The sequence below is a fragment of the Lepidochelys kempii genome, chromosome 1 (assembly GCF_965140265.1).
Source record: "Lepidochelys kempii isolate rLepKem1 chromosome 1, rLepKem1.hap2, whole genome shotgun sequence".
Lineage (NCBI taxonomy): Eukaryota > Metazoa > Chordata > Testudines > Cheloniidae > Lepidochelys > Lepidochelys kempii.
In genome coordinates this window covers 16,199,555-16,218,836 of record NC_133256.1, presented here as the reverse complement: position 1 = coordinate 16,218,836, position 19,282 = coordinate 16,199,555, and the positions used below count along the sequence as shown (strand labels likewise).

General features: G+C 43.2%; 1 protein-coding gene across 1 annotated transcript in view; it reads left to right on the top strand.

Annotated features, from left to right (window-relative positions):
* TENM4 (teneurin transmembrane protein 4) overlaps window positions 1–19,282 on the top strand; it is a 523,302-nt gene that overhangs the window by 452,643 nt on the left and 51,377 nt on the right. The window contains exons 22-23 of the mRNA XM_073335791.1: window positions 3,218–3,238; window positions 12,801–13,033. Coding sequence (XP_073191892.1) covers window positions 3,218–3,238; window positions 12,801–13,033 — 254 coding nt within the window. The remainder of the gene's footprint in view (window positions 1–3,217; window positions 3,239–12,800; window positions 13,034–19,282) is intronic.

The following is a 19,282-nucleotide window of genomic DNA, read 5'->3' as shown; positions in this document are numbered from 1 at the left end:
AAATTCACCTCTGGTGCAAGTCCACGGACTTCGACTTCCACCAAGAAGGTGTGCGGCCTGGTGAATTCATCCAGGATTGAGTCACGGGCCCAACATAGTCTAGCGCATTTCTTACCAGCTAACTCAGACTGAGTTAATGTGTCCTCCTTAGTCTGGTGAGAGACTAGTGGGAATTCTAAAAATTAACAGTCAGCCTCTGGGATAACCTACACTTGGAAGGACATACATCACTAATGATGATATGTAGAGTACTCCATGAGTACTCAGGACAGAGGATCATTCATACCTAGAACAGTGAGCTCACCAAGGAACTCCCAGAGTCTGTGACTTCCGGGTGAGTTTTTTGGGACGAACATACAAACACCCCTAGCGAATTCTCCACTGAAAGATAGGGGCTGGGTGAAGAAATTCTGTCATCTCCCCTGCAGGGAGATGAAGTGCTGCCACTCGCCCCTGCAGAAAAGTGAAGAGAAAACTTCCAGGAGGAAGAGGGAGGTTTGCAAAGCAGCATGCACAAAAGAGGGGAGGGAAGAAAATCAGGAGGGGATGAGACGGACTACAGATGCGTCATAAATTTTGATGAAATAAAATATATTGTGACTGAGTCAAAATTCATGTTGACTCATCTGTGATATTTTTCCCTCCCAGACATTTCATGACAAACACACTGCCTTGTTGAAGGCAGTGGATCTGATTCTGATCTCATGCTGTGGCTACCCAGGATTAATTCCATGGAAGTCAATAGAGTTAAACTGGTGTAAGTGACGTCTGAATCAGGCTCAATGACTCTGCCTTAAAAGCCTGATCTGAAACTCAGTGAAGTCAATGGGAACCTAACCAACGACTTCAGTGGGCTTTGGATTGGGCCCTAATACAACATGTTTGTAACGACTGGAGATTAAACTGTCCTTCGGGGAATAATTCTGTATTGGGAGTTTTACATGGATATGTGTGTCAAGATGTCTAGTCAGTGATATGCTTTGGTCCAAGCACTCATTAACCAGTACATTGCACACATGAGGATAAAGACAGGTTGCTACAGTTTTTTATGCTGACTAACCTATTGACAGAAATCCATGCAGTTTTTCTTTGTTTTAAATGGCATTTTGTTATCTGGCAAATCCCAGTCACAGACTGTGGGATGCTACATTATAAGATTTTATTTTTAACACTCTGAAACAGCACTCCACAGCTTTAGTACCTACGTGCCCAATGCTTCCCTTTTGGTGTGCAGTTCCAAAATGCTTATTTCTCTGCTTTTCTTCTGGTGAAAGTATTCATTGCATTTTTGAAACCCAAACATACCAAACCCCTCCTGCCAACACACACAAACAGCTACCAAGAACTCATCCATAATGTACAGCATCCCAATGGGATGTAAGGGAAATGGGCATAGGTTAATCTTTTCACTATTAACAGAATACTTGTAAGAGCCAGTTTCTGAGACGCTCTGAGCACCCATAGCTCCCAGAAGATGCAGGTGCCTGCCATCTCCCAAGATTTGGCCTAAAAGTGTGATACTTCTCACTCCCCTGAGACATGACTGTAAAAATGGTCCCTACTTACTCAGCAGATTTGTATTTAGAGCCATGTCTGCTGACAAAAATACGGCCCCAGTCCTACAACGAGTTTCACATGGGAGGACCTTAATTGACTTAACTGCAGCTGATTGCAGGATCAGTGCCCAAGGTTGCATTGCGTTATACTCCTTTTCGCCCTGAGGAATCAACGCTTCTAAAAGAGAGTGTGCTAGAGTCTGTTTTTTCTTGCGCATCAGCAACAGAATTGTTTACTAGTCAGTACACCTGTGCAAACCCACAGACGTTCATTGGGTGCCACTGAGGGCCTAATTTATTATGGGTGCTGATGTACAAGCAGAAAAGAATCCAGACTGAGATCCCAGGGCTGGCACTTAGAAGACATGGTGTTTTCTATGTTACCTGAGCTCATTCAATATGGAAATTATGGAGAGTCAACAAACAAGGAACTCCATGATAACATATTTACAGTCACTTCTCTGAGCAAGCCACAGCTTGAGTAAGATACCAGGAGTGGGACTCCAAATATTGAGGAATGATTCCATGGTGGCCTACATTAAGGTGCATAGCATCCTTCCAGTGCTGAAAGGTTATTTTAGTGGTGGAGGCTGTGATTTCCAAAGGAGCCTAAGGCAGATAGGTGCCCAAACCCCATGGTAATTGCATGGGAGTTGTGTGCCTCACTTCCTTAGGCATTTTTGGAAATCCTACCCTGAGTTCTTTTTGTATTTCAGCACTGTTAGAAACACCCTGTGCGTATAGGTTTGGTTGAACAGTCCCTGATTGCAAAAGAGCAAATTGGAAACCTTGAAAGAGTGACCTTGTTGGATTCTCCAAAGAGCCACGAAGTTTAATTTACTCCCATGTTAATTCTGCTGGAGCCATTACTGTTTTATCTGTGCAAACACTTAGGTTACGGGGGCCAAAAAAGCACTTCTTCACTCTGGTGTGCTATAAACGAAATGGGTACGGATGCAGGCTGACTAAAAGCTATGGGGGAGGAAGTCATTGTTTTGGCCTAAATGGATTGTATCAGAGCCTCCTCAAGCAGCATTTCCTTTGAGATTCATACCCCCCCTGTTCGGCACAGTCTCTTATTAGAGTGCAGTGCTCTTTTCTGGAGAGGAGAGGCAGCTGCAATGTGGCTTCCAGCTAATTACAATGGGGTATGTAATTTGGCCCAAGAAAAAAAAATCCTACTTGAATTCTCTGCCATGGTGTCTCTGATTCAGGCAGTGAACATAAAAGAAGCTGGCCAGAACAATTTTGCTGATATATTGCCTTGTAAAATAGAAAGAACCACAATCAGCGACAGTGAAAAAGCTGTAAAGCTTACTAAAGAAACAGGCTTCTATCCTGACATTATATTCCATGACAGATAATTAAATGTAGTGAGTGTCTGTGTGTGAAGTGTGCCTGGCCCCATCTCCTGCATAAATGAGTACCTCTGAGCTGGTGAGATCATACTTCCTTTGTGATATGCAGCAGTACATAAGTGAACTCACTGACAAGTAATATCCAATATAAAGTATATCAGTGTCATGCCTGCTAAGTCTTTATTTATTATTGCATTGTATGGTACAGTTACTGTCAAGTTTTCAAACTGCTAATAATGCTTCTAACTCAGCCACTAACACCTCATACTTTCTTCTATTCCCTGCTTTCCTGCCGTCTGTCAGAAATAAAGATTTCAGACATAGGTAAGCCAACCAGTGGAGAATTTTATGTTTCTGCCTGTCTTGTTGCATGTTGTTATATGGTGAGCCACAAGTGCCATTTCCAGATGATTCAATAGCAAATGAAGCCAGTGTGATTAAAGCTGATGTAGGCGATCAGTCATCCAAACTGGAAGCCATTAATCATGCGTCAGGGTCATAACGCAATTCTGCTTGGTCTATAAATAGTCATAGTCAGTCAAAATAGACTATGAAGGTGGGAGGGAAGGGGGAAGAAGGCTCTTTGTCAAACAATTAAGTGAACGGCAAGACTAAGACAATTATCCATGTAACTTAAAAGGAGCTCTGGGTAACCCACTGGTTAGTGTGTGTTCCATGTTCTGACCCCCAGAGAACCACAGCTCTGATACACCTCCCAGCTAAGGGAGGTAGGCCTAGCTAAAGCTCTGGAGCGGGGTGGCCAACCTGTGGCTCCGGAGCCACATGCGGCTCTTCAGATACGCGGCTCCTTGTCTAGGCACCGACTCCAGGGCTGGAGCTACAGGTGCCAACTTTCCAATGTGCCGGGGTGGGGGCGGGTGCTCACTGCTCAACCCCTGGCTCTGCCACAGGCCATGCCCCCACTCCTCTGGGCCTCCACTTCCCACCCCCTCCTCTGAGCCTGCCGTGCCCTCGCTCCTGCCCCCCCCCCGCGAACCTCCTGCACTCCAAGAAAGAGCTGATCAGGAGGTGCGGGGAGGGAGGGGGAGGCGCTGATCGGTGGGGCTGCCGGTGAGCAGGGAGCTGATGGTGGGCTGTTCACGTATTACTGTGGCTCTTTGGCAATGTACATTGGTAAATTCTGACTCCTTCTCAGGCTCAGGTTGGCCACCCCTGCTCTAGAGGCTCATACTTTTAGCCTGGTTTGATTCCCAGTGATGGTTGTTATAAAAATTGCGACTTGCCCCCCATTAGAATGGCTGTGAGCCTGGGGCACTAGGTGTGAACTTCCATTATTATGGGGAAGTATTTAACCCTTAGTGTCTGTTCTGCAGCCCTCTTTGTGTCTGATTCACAGTGGGTAGGAGAGCACTTTGGAGCAGACCCTGCAGGGATCGTCTGCAAGTTTCCAGCTTGTGCTGCATTCCAAATGCATGGCATTGTTGTGAGGTTTTATTTTCTGTTTAGCACAACTTGAAAGCTTGGGCATCACATGCCAACTGAAAGAGCTACAGGGCCAAGCATAAATTCTGTTTCCTGCAGCAGGTAGTTTCCTTCACCTAATCACGCATGAAGTGTCACCCAGTACAAAAGACATAGACCTCACACAAGCAGCAGTAGAATTCATCCCGTTGGGATCTGCAAAGGTGTTCAGTGCTATTGAAACCAGCAACACTGAACTCCTCCTGCGTGGGGATTCAGCACTTTATATTTGACAGCAAATGTCTGCGATAAGCAGTGGCCAGTGCCACAGTAGGAAGTCCTGGGAAAGAGCGGGAAGGAGAGCAATCATGTGGGCACAGCAGAAAGGGTGAGGCAGAAACTAGCACAGGGCAAGTGTTATGGAGATTGTTTCAAATGTTAAAGGAGAGAGATGAAATATGAGAGACATAGAAGAAAGTATAGTCCTTGTGCCCGGAGCCCTCACCTGATCTGCTTGGCAACACCTCTGCCTGTTCCTCCGAGGAACACAGATGTTGCCAGACTGGATAAGATCCATTGTCCATCTAATCCAGTATCCTATCACTGACAGTGGACAGCACTGAATGTTTCACAGGAAGGTGTAAGAAACCCCACAGTAGGTTAAGGAATAAACTGTCTGCAGAGGTGGTTTCCTTCCTGACCCCAATAGTTAGAAGTTAGCTTATATTATGAAGCAGGAGGGGTTTTCCTCAAGGTCCTCCTTAAACACACCTCTTCTGACAAGCCCTAGTCCTTTCACAGGGAAGTGTTCACAATATAAATGTCCATAATATCATGGAAGCAATAAGTCTGAGTGTCACACTGCTCTACACATTCACCCTACTTTTTCTTGCCGGCCTTCCTCCCCCTTGCATTTGTATGTGGTCTGTCTAGAGCACAAGCTCTTTGGGGGCAAAGGCCATGTCTTTTCATCTATCTGTAAAGTGCCTGATACGTTGTTGGCACTATCCTGTCCAAATATTAAGAAAAGCTAAAGAACCACAGGAAAGGGAGGATGTATCATGAGAGAACATTTAGGACAAGCAAACCCAACGCAATTGGGGTATTCAGTGAAGTCAGAGAGGAGGCCTGGTGGTTCATAACCACCAGAGGCAAGAGGTCACCGTGGCATTCTACATGGCTAGAGACAGATTAGAATGAGCAGACTGTGACCACCAGAGAGAAGAGGACCCAGAGGAATTCCACACAGCTAGAAGTTTCAAATCGATGCCAGGTCCTCAACATAAATACTTTGGAAGATACATCTTAAGATCCAGTAGATCCAAGGGAATGGAGAGGTGTACAGGACACATACGTGGATGGCAGTTTGTCCCTACCTGTAAGAAAATCAAGCTTCCTGCAAAATTGTCATCCAACCATTCTAAGAAGAAAGATGATCCTTGTTGGGTATTCAATACTCAGAAGAACCAAAAGAACATTCTGCAAAAGACAGACAGACAACAGAACAGTGTGCTGCCTTCCCAGAGGCAAGACACTAGACATCACTCTTTTAAGATTGGATAGCCTTCTGAAGTCGACAGACCAGGATCCATACTAATGATACCATGTCATGAGATATCGCACAGATAGTAGATTACTGCAGGGAACTCAGCAATGTGATGAAGAAGAATATCCAAGCAATCTGCTTCAAGATTTTTCCTGTCCCATGAGTGAAAAAAGACAGATGATTCTGGTAGTGAACCGCTGGCAAAGTAAGTGGTGTAGGGTTTCATGGAACATTGGTCCACCTTCTATGGGTAGAGGGAGCTGTATATTTTAGATGGCCTCCACTGCAGGAGAAAGGGGACCAATCTCCTTGAGGACAGGCAGGCTAGAGTACTCAGAATGGGATTAAACTAAAAGCAAAAGGGAATGAACAAAGGGGGGAGATATGAGCAAAATAGAAAGGCTGAAAACAAAATTAGTGAAAGAACCAAATGACATAAAGAGAAGAAATTATTGAATTGTCTATACACCAATCTTAGGATTCTAGGTAATAAATACAATGAATTGGAATTGCTCATTCTTTAGCATAAATTCAATCTAATTGGTAAAAACCTGGTTTGATGGTAAACATGATTGGAATGTTAAAACCAATTTAGGAAGGATCAAGTGGGCAAAAGAGGAGGTGGAGTGGCACTCTATGTGAAAAATGGCATTACCTGTTTGACTCACTGATAACTTGGAAGAAAATGATCTTGAATGCTTATGGATCAGAGTGCTAACAGATAAAGCACAAGATGGGATATTAGTTGGTGTCTGTTACAGACCACCAAATTACACTATGAAACAGAATGACCACCTCCTTACGTACTTATTGATAACGTGTCGGGAAAAAACTTTGTGATCATGCGAGAACATCAATTTGAGAGACATATGCTGGAGGTCTCATGCTGCCAATACTAAAACTAAAACATCCTTGGAATTTCTAAACATTATAGATGACAATTTCCTAACTCAAAAAGTAATGCAGCCAACACAGGGGAATTTTTATTAGACCTTGTCTTAACTGATAAAGAGGAACTGATTACAGAACTAAAAATAAAGTGTAGCTTAGATACAAGTGATCATGACTGGTTCACATTTATAACGTGGAAGCAGAATAATGTTCAGTAATGTATATACTTAATAGCGTGATTTCACAAAGCTGAATAGAATTATGAGCCAAATGAGCTGGGAGGAAGAATTTAATTTGAAAAATTTCAGTGATAACTGGGAATCATTTTAAAACACCTTACTAGAGGCCCTGAAAGAGAAAATCCCACAACTGAGGAAAAAAAGGCAGTGCTGGTTAAAAAACAACCACCTGATTTAGAGGTAAAGTGAAGGCAGCTATAAAAAATAAAAATAAAATGTATAACAAATGGAAGCAAGGGGAAGTTGATAGTAATGAATATAAATAATAAATTAGGGACTGTAGAAAATTGATAAGGGAAGCAAAGGAACACAAGACGAAAGCTATGGGTCAGAAGACTTAAAGACAGTAAGAAGGAGTATTTTTAAATATATTCAGGACAAAAAGAATTCTGTCAGTGGTATTGGTCCATTACTAGGTGGAAATGTTAGAATTATCAATAATAATACAGAAAAGGTGGAAGTATTCAATACATATTTCTGTTCTGTATTGGGGGAAAAACAGATGATACAGTCTCGTCCTATGGTGATAACACTCTTTCCATTCCACTAATCTGTCTGGAGGATGTTTAACAGAAGCTACTGATCTTAGACATGTTTAAATCAGCAGGTCCAGATGATGTGCATCTGAGAGTTTTAAAAGAGCTGGCTGTGGAGCTCTCTGGGCCGTTAATGTTGATTTTCAATAAATCTTGGAGCACTGGGGAAGTCCCAGAAAACTGGAAGAAAGATGATAATGTGCCAGCGTTTTAAAAGGATAAATGGGATGACCCAGGTAATTATAGACCTGTCAGCCTGACTTCGATCCTGGACAAGATAATGGAAAGGCCCATACGGGACTTGATTAATAAAGAATTAAAGGAGGGTAATGAAATTAATGCAAATCAACATGGGTTTATGGAAAATAGATCCTGTCAAACCAATTTATCTTTTTTAAATTAGATTATAAGTTTAGATAGGTAAAGTCAATAGTGCTGACTTAATATACTTAGACATCTGTAAGGCATTTGAGTTGGTTCCACACAACATTTTGATTAAAAAATTAGAATGATATAAAATCAAAATGGTACACATTAAATTGATTAAAAACTGGCTAACAGATGAGTCTCAAAACGTGATTGTAAATGGGGAATCATCATCTCAGTGAGTGGGTTTCCAGTTAGGTCCCACAGGGATTGGAGGCCAAGGATCCTGGCCCTTTGCTATTTAACATTTTTATCAATGCCCTGAAAGAAAATATAAAATAATCACTGATAAAATTTGCAAATAACAAAGATTTGGGGAGTGGTAAATAATGAAGAGGATAGCTGTATCTAATACCTAGCTTAACAAAAAGCTTAACAAAAAGAAGGTTAAAGGATGACTTGATTACAGTCTATAAGTATCTACATGGGGAACAAATATTGAATAATGGGCCTTTTAATTTAGCAGAGAAAAGTATAAAAAGATCCAGTGGCTGGAAGTTGAAGCTAGACAAATTCAGACTGGAAATAAGGCATACATTTTTAAAGGTGAGAATAATTAACCATTGGAACAATTTACCGAGGGTCATGGTGGATTCTCCATCACTGACCATTTTTAAATCAAGATTGGCTGTTTTTTCTAAAGGATCTGCTCTACGAATTAGTTTGGGGAAGTTCTATGGCCTGTGTTATACAGAAGGTCAGACTGGATGGTCACAGTGGTGCTGTCTCATCTTGGAAACTATGAATCTAGGGATATATGAATGTGATCTCTATCCTCATGTTTTCCTAACCCATCACTTTAGCATATGCTGTATAAGGAAACCAGACCTCCCTGGCTGCGTTTTGGGACCCAGGTCTTCAGCAGGTGTAAACTGGCACAACTCCAATGACTTTAGTTCAGGATCTGACCCTTGGTGTCCACGTGACATACTGAGATGACACTGTAGTGCTGTGCCACAAAGTCTTCCAAATTGAATCTCCCAAAGCCTGGCTACAGTTCTGTACACTCGATTGTGGCTGCTGCAGATTATAGCCCCAGAGGAGTAAAGTGCCAAAGCAGGCTCCCGTGTTTCCTCCTGAAAATAAGAAGATGTGCGGGGAGATATCTGAAAGGAAAATCAACTCATGCTCCCTGCTGTCAGCCCATCGCCAGTGGTGGCAGGATCCATGTGGTGGATAAATATCAGGAGGCTACAGCTGATTAAGGCCTCAGATGATTACAGAACCCCTTGTTTGTATTGCTACATTATATAACTCAGAGATGAGAGAGGATGGTAAGAGGGAAAGAACTCATCTGTGTTGCCCCAGGCAGACTTATTTCAGTTGTTGTTCAGTTCAGTCCAATTTGCTGCTTAAGTTTGCCTATTGTTTGGGACATTAAATAAATTGAAAAGACTAGTAACTGGAATTTCATGGCCTCACTGCTGTCATCTTCTCACTGACAGAGGGAAATAGTTTTGAACTTTTTTAGTAATAACGTGGTTTATTCTGCACTTTTCTTCCTGAAGGATCTCAGAGTGCTTTTACAGCTGTATTCATCCACAACCACACTGGAAAATGATGCACAGCTGATTCTGGAGTAGAATGATGCATCTAAGTAGGTCTCAGCACAACAGTAGAGGTGGGAAATTTGGGCCATGGCCACTGAGGCAAAATCCTACTTGACATTGTTACATGATCTCCTGGAGGCACATGTCACTTTACATAAGGAATAAAGATGTGATCCGTGCCCTGAGAAGCTTGCAACTTAAAGGCCCATCTAAGTCAACGAGAGCCTTTCCAATGACATCAGTGGCCTTTGGATCAGCACCTAGGGGTTCAGTTATGCATGATGGGCCAACTGATACTATACTGCAGTGTAATTTACATGGGGCGCGTTGTCCAGGATAGTTGCGTTAACCTCTGCTTTTGTGAAACATGCCATAGGATCTTTAACTTCCACCTGGACAGCTACCAAAGGTGTGCTACTCTCTGCAACATCTCATCCACTGAATGTCATGTGTAACGATACCTCCTTTACTACCATACGTCTGTGCCATTATTGACTGCAGCCCCTAGTCCTGGTGGGTCAAAATCACCTCTCTGCAGGTATCGACCACAAAGCCTATTCACTCTAAATACCACTTAATCCAAGTTCTAAGTGGATCTTAGGCCCTGTGCTGGCCCTTTGCACAAGGGTGACGGTTACCTGGGATGACTGTAACCATAATCATCTGACCTACTGCTACTAACAGAGACCTGCTTGCCACAGGCAATCTCCCTCCCGAGTGTAATTAGATCAAAGGAGAGGCACAGCTTCTGATTTTGTCGAGCAGCATAGCTCACTCCATCAGTTATTGTTGCTCTGCGGGCTGCTTTCTGTTGTTTTGAGAGTGCAAAGGGGTCAAGCCATAAGACTGAGAGAGAGACTAAGACTTGAACCAATAGGAATTAACTAGATGCTTTTTGATCCCTATTGTGGACCAGTGCAGTGCACCTGAAATGACAGTGTTTGGTATAAAGCCATTTGCAATAGTAACAACAAAGCTGGCTTTCGAAGGGTGATTAGTTGGCTGAGGCACCTTTCACTGCCGGATCACTGGTTGAAATCCAGACCTGGCTGCAAGTGACCCAAAGCGATTACCATCTGATGAGTGGTTTATTTAAAATAAATCTCTACCTCCTACCCTTCTGAGGTTCACTTTATTAGTAATTATAACCATGCTACTGTGATAACAGGCATTTACAGAGGAGTAACACTAGCAGCAGACAGCCCAATTTGTCCTTAGAATATGTGAATTAACACTCACTCACTCCAGGAATCTAAAACAAGAACCTAGATTAGTAACTCTTATCCTTGGGTTACCAGTAGCTGTTACCAATATTACATAGAAGGGACAGCTGCTAAAGTGGCTGATGAAATTTGGGCAAGTGGTGGCATTTTGATTTTTTTTCTGCTAATTGGAGCTGTTCTACTTGGTTCTCTGATCAATTGTTAAAATGGACTGGCATTGACTTTGGTGTTGATTTTACTTTCATTCTATGTGGGGGTTAAGATTATGGACTACTTGGGGCTCTCTCTTTGTGAGAAAGGTACAGCTAAGACAAACCAGGATACAAACCACCAGAGCAAGGCTATGAAGTCCAATAATAAATGACAATAGTCATATTTTGCAGGGACTGAGAGTGAGCACTCCTGGGTTTCCAGGCAAATGACATTACAAAATTGCAAAGTATTCTTATTAATGTCCTCCTCTGTCCACCTCTTTTCATATAGTAGAGATTATGAACAGCTCAAAGGCTGATTGACATTCCACTGAGCCTTGTAAAGGCAGTTAGCTGAAAACACAAGGGCCTGATCAAAATGGATGGTGGATTCCCATAGGGCACCTTTTTTCACCAGAGTGGAAGCCACTTGCTTAATGTGAGTGACATGTAGGTAAATGAAATAATACCCTACCAGCCTGCTGTCATTGGAAAGGAATACAGATGGAGACTGAACTGCCAGGTGGAGCTGTCTTGAAGGTCAGAGCATTTTATTTAGCACAAATCAGTGTCATTTGTGGAAATGAAATCTGTTCAGACTTTAATAGGATAAATCACAAGGGATCTTCCAGGATAAGTCAAAAAGGCTTTTTTCCAAAGCACTAAGTAATTTGAATGAAGAACCAGTGCATGGCTTTTAAAATTGAGAATCATGCAGTATTTTGAAAAGGAAGGTAGTGAGCAATTCCTGATAAAGTGGTGGGGGCGGGGGGGAATCAGCATTGCCACACAGACATCCCCAACTGGCTGCTCATAGAATAACTGATCACTAGGATGGCTTAATGCCCATTGAGTGCAAAATCCACCTCCTGTAAATTTGCCACTGAATTTAGTGGGGATCCGATGAATTTAGAGAAAGTGGAGTATGTGGGAGGAGAAATTTTCAAACATGTCCTGACAGTTACCTTGCAACTCCGAGAGGAAAGTAGAGCTGGGTTCATGCTATAGGTATGATTAGTTTAACTTTGTTGATTCCCAGGCTCAGAAGAGAGTGTAAATCAATAGCTAGCGGTAGCAAACACTTACGTTGAATAATAGAGAAATAATATTATACTGTATTTCTCCAAGGACCTTAGCTTAAATAAATGTCTAAATTCAAGTCTACTGCTGTTTCCATCTAATTCTATTGTACAGTCTCTATTTAGACTCTGTTGCTTGATGCCAGTCTAGAGTCGGGATTCCTGGGCTGTATTCCCTTCTCTGCTGCTGGCCTGCAGTGTTACTTTGGGCAAATCATTCAACCTCTTTGAGAGTCATTTTAAGAGTTTGATCGATGCTCCCATTGAATTCAATGACAAAACTCCCATTTACTTCCACAGGCATAGAATAGGACCCTCAGGACTCTGTTAAGTAAATGAGAGTTTTGCCATTGAATTCAATGACAGCAGGATCAAACGCTACATGAATAATAATACTTAGCTCTTAGATAGTGCCTTTTACCCCTAGATCTCAAAGCACTTTACAAAAGAAGGGTTTTTTTTTTCATTAGGACCATTTAACAGACGGAGAAACTGAGTCATAGAGGGGTGACGTGACTTACCCAAGATCAAACTGCAATGACTCCCACTCCAGTTCACTATATATTGGGCCACATTGTTTCTCTTTAATTGGCTTGTGATGTACTTAGCATTAGTACTATCAGAGTGTATGCAATAATGAGCTAAATCCACTGGATGCAGAGCTGCAGTACTTCCCCTTCAACGTTTTATTCCTCCAAACTATTAATGCTGCCTGGTGTGCTTAGGGAAACAAATACTGAAATCTACCAATGAAGATAACACTTCTGTATGTTTGTTTTTCAGCCACAGCCCAGCTCACAAGTATTACCTGACATCAGACCCAATCACTGGCTCCATCTACCTCTCTGACACTAACAGCCGACGCATCTATAAGATCAAGTCGACCTCCGTCGTGAAGGATGTTGTCAAGAATTCAGAGGTGGTGGCAGGGACTGGGGATCAGTGCCTTCCCTTTGATGAAACCCGCTGTGGAGATGGGGGCAAAGGCACCGAAGCAACACTCACTAACCCCAGGGGTAAGATGAAGCCTCTTCTTACAAGCATTTTAAAGTGAGCTTTGAGAAAGGTGCCAAGCCAACAGTTCTGGAAACAGATCTCCTCTGTCCACAGAACAGGGCAAACCACTAACATGTCTTAGCTCTGAGCTGGAGGGACCACCACTAGGGATGAGTGGATCATTCAACCCCAGGCCCTTCCAGTCCTTAGCCTTGTATTGAGACTGCTAAGAATGGTGCCAATTTGGAGAGGGGTGATTTTATAGACATGTGCCCAAAGGGAACTGTACTGAGAGGACCAATCCATTTCATATACCACTTAGCCCCCAAAACACCATGAGAGAATTAAAACTTTTGGTCACTACCCATCTGGACTACATTCAGTTAAATTCAGTTCAGTTCATTGAGACTTTAGTGGCATAAAAGGCTCTGCAAGTGTTGCTGTATATAAAATAGAGACAGACCCCTCAGGTATCTCTCAGAGGTAAGTTGAAGCCAGGGTTACACACTGCAGTTTGGTCCCTTGTGATCCAGGGCTTGTCTATACAAGAAAGTTACACCAGTTTAACTACAAATATGATTTTAACCAGTATAGTTAAGCCCATGCAAAAGGCTATGTGGACACTAATTCTGATACAAAAATGTCTTATTTCAATGTAGTTTTAACTTGTTCTGGTCAATTAAACTAAACTGAAATAAACCTGCTTAAACCAAAATAAGAGAGTTTACATAGACATTTACACTGGTTGAACTAATTTGGTTTAAAATCACACCTTTAGTCAAACCAGTGCAACTCTTTATGTAGCCAAGTCCTCAGACTGGCAATCTAAAGTTGACAAGCTCTGCATGCAGTTACCGACCCTGTGAGCCAGCCACTGCTCCTCGATAAATCCAGTCTTAAGCCTAGATTGCAGTGAGGCTGATATATGTAGGAGAGAGGGTACTGTTGGCTTTCACACCTTATTCAAACATTTTGACCAGAAGGCCCAGATACCTTTCCAATGACTAAACTAGGACATATGCTTGCCATGCATGTGTTATCTCACTGGGATGGTGGCCTTTACACTCATTTCGTTTTGCTCAGTGTTGACAGGCTCGTGTTACAAACACTTGTTCTCACTTTAACTATGGATTGTATTCAAATGCAACAACTGGGATGCGGCCCTGCAGCTTTATTTTTGTAGAGGAAATACCTTCATTCATACTATATGATGGATGGCTGCATGTGTAAAAGTGGGGGAAGATCCTCTGCAGAGACTGACCGATACTGCTGTTATAGAGGAGCTATATGCTCAAGGAGCCCCTTCTGCTGCTCTGGTTGCATGTCTTGTTGCCTGTTGGTTAGGAACCTAGGGAATTATTTACGAGGTGTTGGCTTTAAAAACAAAAAAATCACACTTGGGCCTCCTGCCCAGCTACATCTGCACATTTAGCGTCAATGTGTGGCAGGTTTCTCTCTCAATCACAGTGAGAGGTTATGGGACCCCGTTTTCCATCAGCACTCCCATCTCCAAGCCTGTGCACCTGGCTGGAAATTCTGGAGTGGGGGAACCTCCTGACAAAGACATGGGGCCTTTCGCCTGTCGCTTTCACAGTGGAGCAGTGGAGGCGGCAGGGCTGTGTCTCTCCTGGCTACATGGGTTGGAAAATTATTTTTCTTGACATACAGATGACATTATTGTTATGGCATCCAACGAACGAGAACCAATTTAGCGATCTTTTGTGTCGGCTCCAGTTGTGAATCTTCGTTATGCATGGGCTAGTTATGTTTCCTGGCAGGATGCAGGGGAAATTAGCCCAGGATGCTTCGTGCTGCTCTGTACCAAAAAATACTGAAGCGTAACTGCTCCCTTTATAATACTCAGAGGACTGATAATGGCTTCCTGGTGCACTCAGAACTCCCACTGAAGCTCCCATTACATGAGGATGACAGTATGTACAGTAGGCATAGGATTTACAAAGTCCATAGCTATGTGTCAATGGGTTGCTGAGGAGAAGTCAACCCATTTTACAAGGGGGAATGGAGTGAAAAGGGAAGTAGAGGGACAACATATGCTCTAATAGATCAGCATGGGACAGGGAGTCAGGAGACCTGAAATCCAATTTCCTGCACGACTTAGCTGTTGAACATTGGGCTCAAAAATCAGGTAAGCTCTCTGGGTCTCCATTTCCCCCCCTGGAAGGTGGGGGAAATCATACTTTCCTTTCTCCTAGGGTAATGACAGGTTTCAGAGTAGCAGCTGTGTTAGTCTGTATCCGCAAAAAGAAAAGGAGTACTTGTGGCACCTTAGAGACTAACAAATTTATTTGAGCATAAGCTTTCGTGGGCTACAGCTCACTTCATCTGATGAAAAATAAAACCGCATTGAGGGTGGGAACGGCAATCACAAGCAACAAACTGCCAAAACATGTCACGTGAATTTTCATATACATTTTGTCCCCACTTTCATCCAGCTCTAATTCCACCCATGAATTTGTAGAGTCATCTGAGTTAATAGCTCTGACTAGTGTGACTTGCTCCCCATGCATCTCAATAAATTAACACTGAAAACTAATGTTGACAAAATAATGTCAATGTAATTTACTAGCTCACTACCAGTCATTCTAGCGTACCAGAGAACACACTTTCATTTTGAACTATTATGAAATACAGCTGCAGCAAGAAAGTGACTTCTTAGGCTTGTAACCAGCAGTCCTCAGACTTGCCCCTACCTTCTCTATCTCTCTGGAGTGGATGGGCAGAGGAGAGTGGGTGGGCAGAGGAGAGTAGAAAACTATTCTGTGCCCCAAGCTGGCTGAATATATCCAGGAGTTCAGGCAGCTGCTGGCCAGGGAAGCTTTTGGAAGATTCATTCTGCAGCTAGCTCTGCAGGCCTCTACTCTTTCTAAGTCTGAAGCCACTTCTTGACCCAAAATATTAATCTTGGCATGGGAGCAGGATCTTTGGTTTGCAGCGGAGAAGCAAGGACCCCTTTCCAGCTTGTATGCAGCTACCAGGGAAGCAGAGGCCTTTGCTTACATGAATAGCTTCAGCAGCGGGATCTCTCCCACTTGCCAGAAAATACTCAAGAAGATGAATTTGACAGTCTTGCAAAGCTAGCTGTAGCCGATGGAGAATCAGGCCCAAGGTGTCAAAACCCTCACCTGGACTCTCCATGGCCCATTCCCTCCTTGGCTTCTCTGCTGAAACAGGGCATATTAGAAATACAGCAGATCAATAGATAAAACATGGGCGGCAGTTGCAGGATCGGTGGTATTTGTTAATCACTGGTCTGGCCCTTCCAATTCATTTGACACAGAGCGTGGCAGAGCTTTCAGATGCTAATGAATTTCAGTATACTCTGTACATTAAAGTGTTATCACTTTCTAATTATCATCTGCTAATACTGATCTTATTCTACAAGCAAGCTTTAAAAAAAAATTATTAAAACTCCAGCTTGTCAGAGTGTTTTGTTTCCATCTAAGCACTCGCCAGTGGATCTTGTCACAAAAATGTTGTGGCAGTGAAATTGCCAAGAAGCCTGCAATTAACAGAGATCCAAGTGACAAGACTGACACAATATGAAGATCGTTTCAGAAGGGGGAAAAAGAGTCCATCCATTCAGCACCACAAAGGAGATGCAAAATGAAGTAATTAATTTGAGGACAGATCATTTCTGTCGGTGTGTAGTACTGAATGCATGAGCAAAATCTCCATTGTTCACTAAGTGCTCATCAATTCTAGCAGAATAAAAAAATAACAGGAAAGACAAGCACTTATCCAGCCAGACAAGGAAGCTCCATGTATAGGTTTCTTCCGAACCTAACTAACTTGTATTCAGGATGTGAGGATTAGAGGAGAACCCATTCCTTTACATCTTCTCTGCCCTTGGACGAGGATCTCCCTTCAGCACCGTATGTACTGAGCTGTGCACCATGAGCTGCCTCATTCATTTGATATGATCTTATTGGGATTTTTTGTTAATAGGTTCCCAAGTGTAGGGTAACTACTTTTAACTGTTCCTACTCTCTGGTGTCAGTTTGCCCTGCAGCTTTGTGCTGTCCTGTCACCAGGCCACGGGGACCTGATGTTACAAAAGAAATGTCCTCATGACACAGCGTTCCACCAGCATAACTCATTATCATGACACTTCAATGGCACCGCAAGCCCTCCTTGCTAAAGGATGTTGGACCACCCCAGAGGAACTAGGGTCATTTCACATTTGTCAGCCCAGATCTTAAAATTCTAAGGTGCCGTACAGTAGTCCTTACTCAGATAACATCAATGGGAATCTCATCTGATTAAGGTATCTGCACAACTGGGCTTTTGATTTGCAGGCCAACCATCTTTAATTCTAACTGTGTTGCTGTCGGTAAATGAAAGAAGGCTTGTGCCAATGCAACTTACACGTCCGAGGCCTTCAGTTCAGCATGCACAACATGCTTGTCTGACAGTGAACCAGCCTCAGCTGTGCTACTGTAAGTAGCCTGCCCAAAAGATGGAACTTCCTGTAATTAACTCCCCAAAAGGGTTCCCTTCCAGAAAGGAAAAATGAAAATTCCTTTAAGAGTTGAAGGTGGTAAATTAAGCCCGAGAATAGCTCTGACCACTTTAACCTGCTACACAGTAGCCATCAGTTACTTCTCTCCCTCCACACTGAAAATTACCCATTTCAAAGGCATCTGTCTAAAGGAGGCTGGAGCTCCTCCTTATGAGAACATCAGAAAGTTTAATTCCAAGAAGAGCAAGTAAAGTGACCTGGTATGGAATATATACCAAACGAAGAGAGGCTGATGGCACTGATTTAATGCCTGTATCCCATCTCCTGGGTTTGATCTGCGGTGAGTTCATGGGGCTATGAGGGGAAGCTGAGAGGGCTCTAAACAACCTTCCTTTCTCCCCTGACAGCCCCCAGCCTAAAGAGCAGCCTCACAGTCTATCTGGACAGTCCACTAGGGACCATTCTGTTGGCCCACGATCACCAGAGGCACTGCACTGCCCTCGTACACAGCCTGCATGGCGAGCAGGATGGAGCAGGTGACATAATAGCAGCATTAGGATTTCCCTACATCAGGGGAATCCCCATCTACTCCTTTAGGGCAGCTTTAAGCCAGCAGGGAAAAGGGAACTCAGGCTAAACCAAGGATCAGGCCCTTTTCTTCCTTTGTCTGTACCACTGAATTCTCTCTTCCTCTGTTACTGTTTAACTAGACAAGTATAATTTTTAACTCACAAAAGCATTTGGGGTTACAATTTTTAGGAAAGATACTATGCAAAATAAAGTTGCATTGCGTTGATGGTTAGAACCAAGCCCTGGAAGCAAATATACACATGGCCTGATTTTGCTGTAGCTGGCTAATCAGACCAGACTGCAATTGCCCAGACATCAGACCCAAGTGTCGACTGCTGTGAAGAGCTGTCAGCATACTTTGCTGATAAGCTCAACCGAAAACATATGGAAGTAACTAGGAAAGAAAATTCCAGTCCTGACCAAATTGTATTATCCACCCCTACCGCTAATTGAGCTTGGCCCCATCACATATGCTGAAGCTCAAGAATCTCTGAAAAATATTAAAGCCCCAAGCTTTGAAATGGGTCCAGGCCCCTCTTGGCTGATAGAAACCAGTGAAGAACAACTAAGTCCACTCCTAATGGAAATAGTTGATACCCTTCTTCAGAGATGCATGACTACTAAACCCTTTGAAAAGCTCAGTACCATCCCAAGTCCAACCACCCATTCCTGGGCAATATAACTGAGAAAGTAGTAGCCACCAAGCTATAATGGCATGTAACCTCCTGGTTGCCTCACAATCAGGGTTCAGACCACGGCACAGCACAGAAACTGTTCTAGTGGCATTAAAAGGCAACCTCCTTAAGTCCATGGGAAAGGCAAGATCTCTGTGCTCATATTACTGGACCTCTCTGAAGCCTTTGACACAATGGGGAACAAGGTATTGCCAACCCATCTACGTGACATAGCAGGAGTAGATGGCCCAGCACTACAGTGGTTTCAATCATTCTTCTGCCGCAAAACTCAGAGGGTGGCGTTAGGTATCTGCTCCTCCTCTCCAAAGGCCCTCACCTGAAGATTCCCACAAGTATCCATAATGTACATGTCCCAGACTGGTGGGTGAGCTAGTGAGATGCCAAGGGCTCAGCTGACAACAGTATTTCAGTATTATTCCACTAGATATCTCATTCTAACCCAATGCAACCACTGCCACTGCTAAAACATCAGAATGCGGCCAAGAAATCAACTCCTGGATAAAAAATGTCTGGCTCAAGCTGAA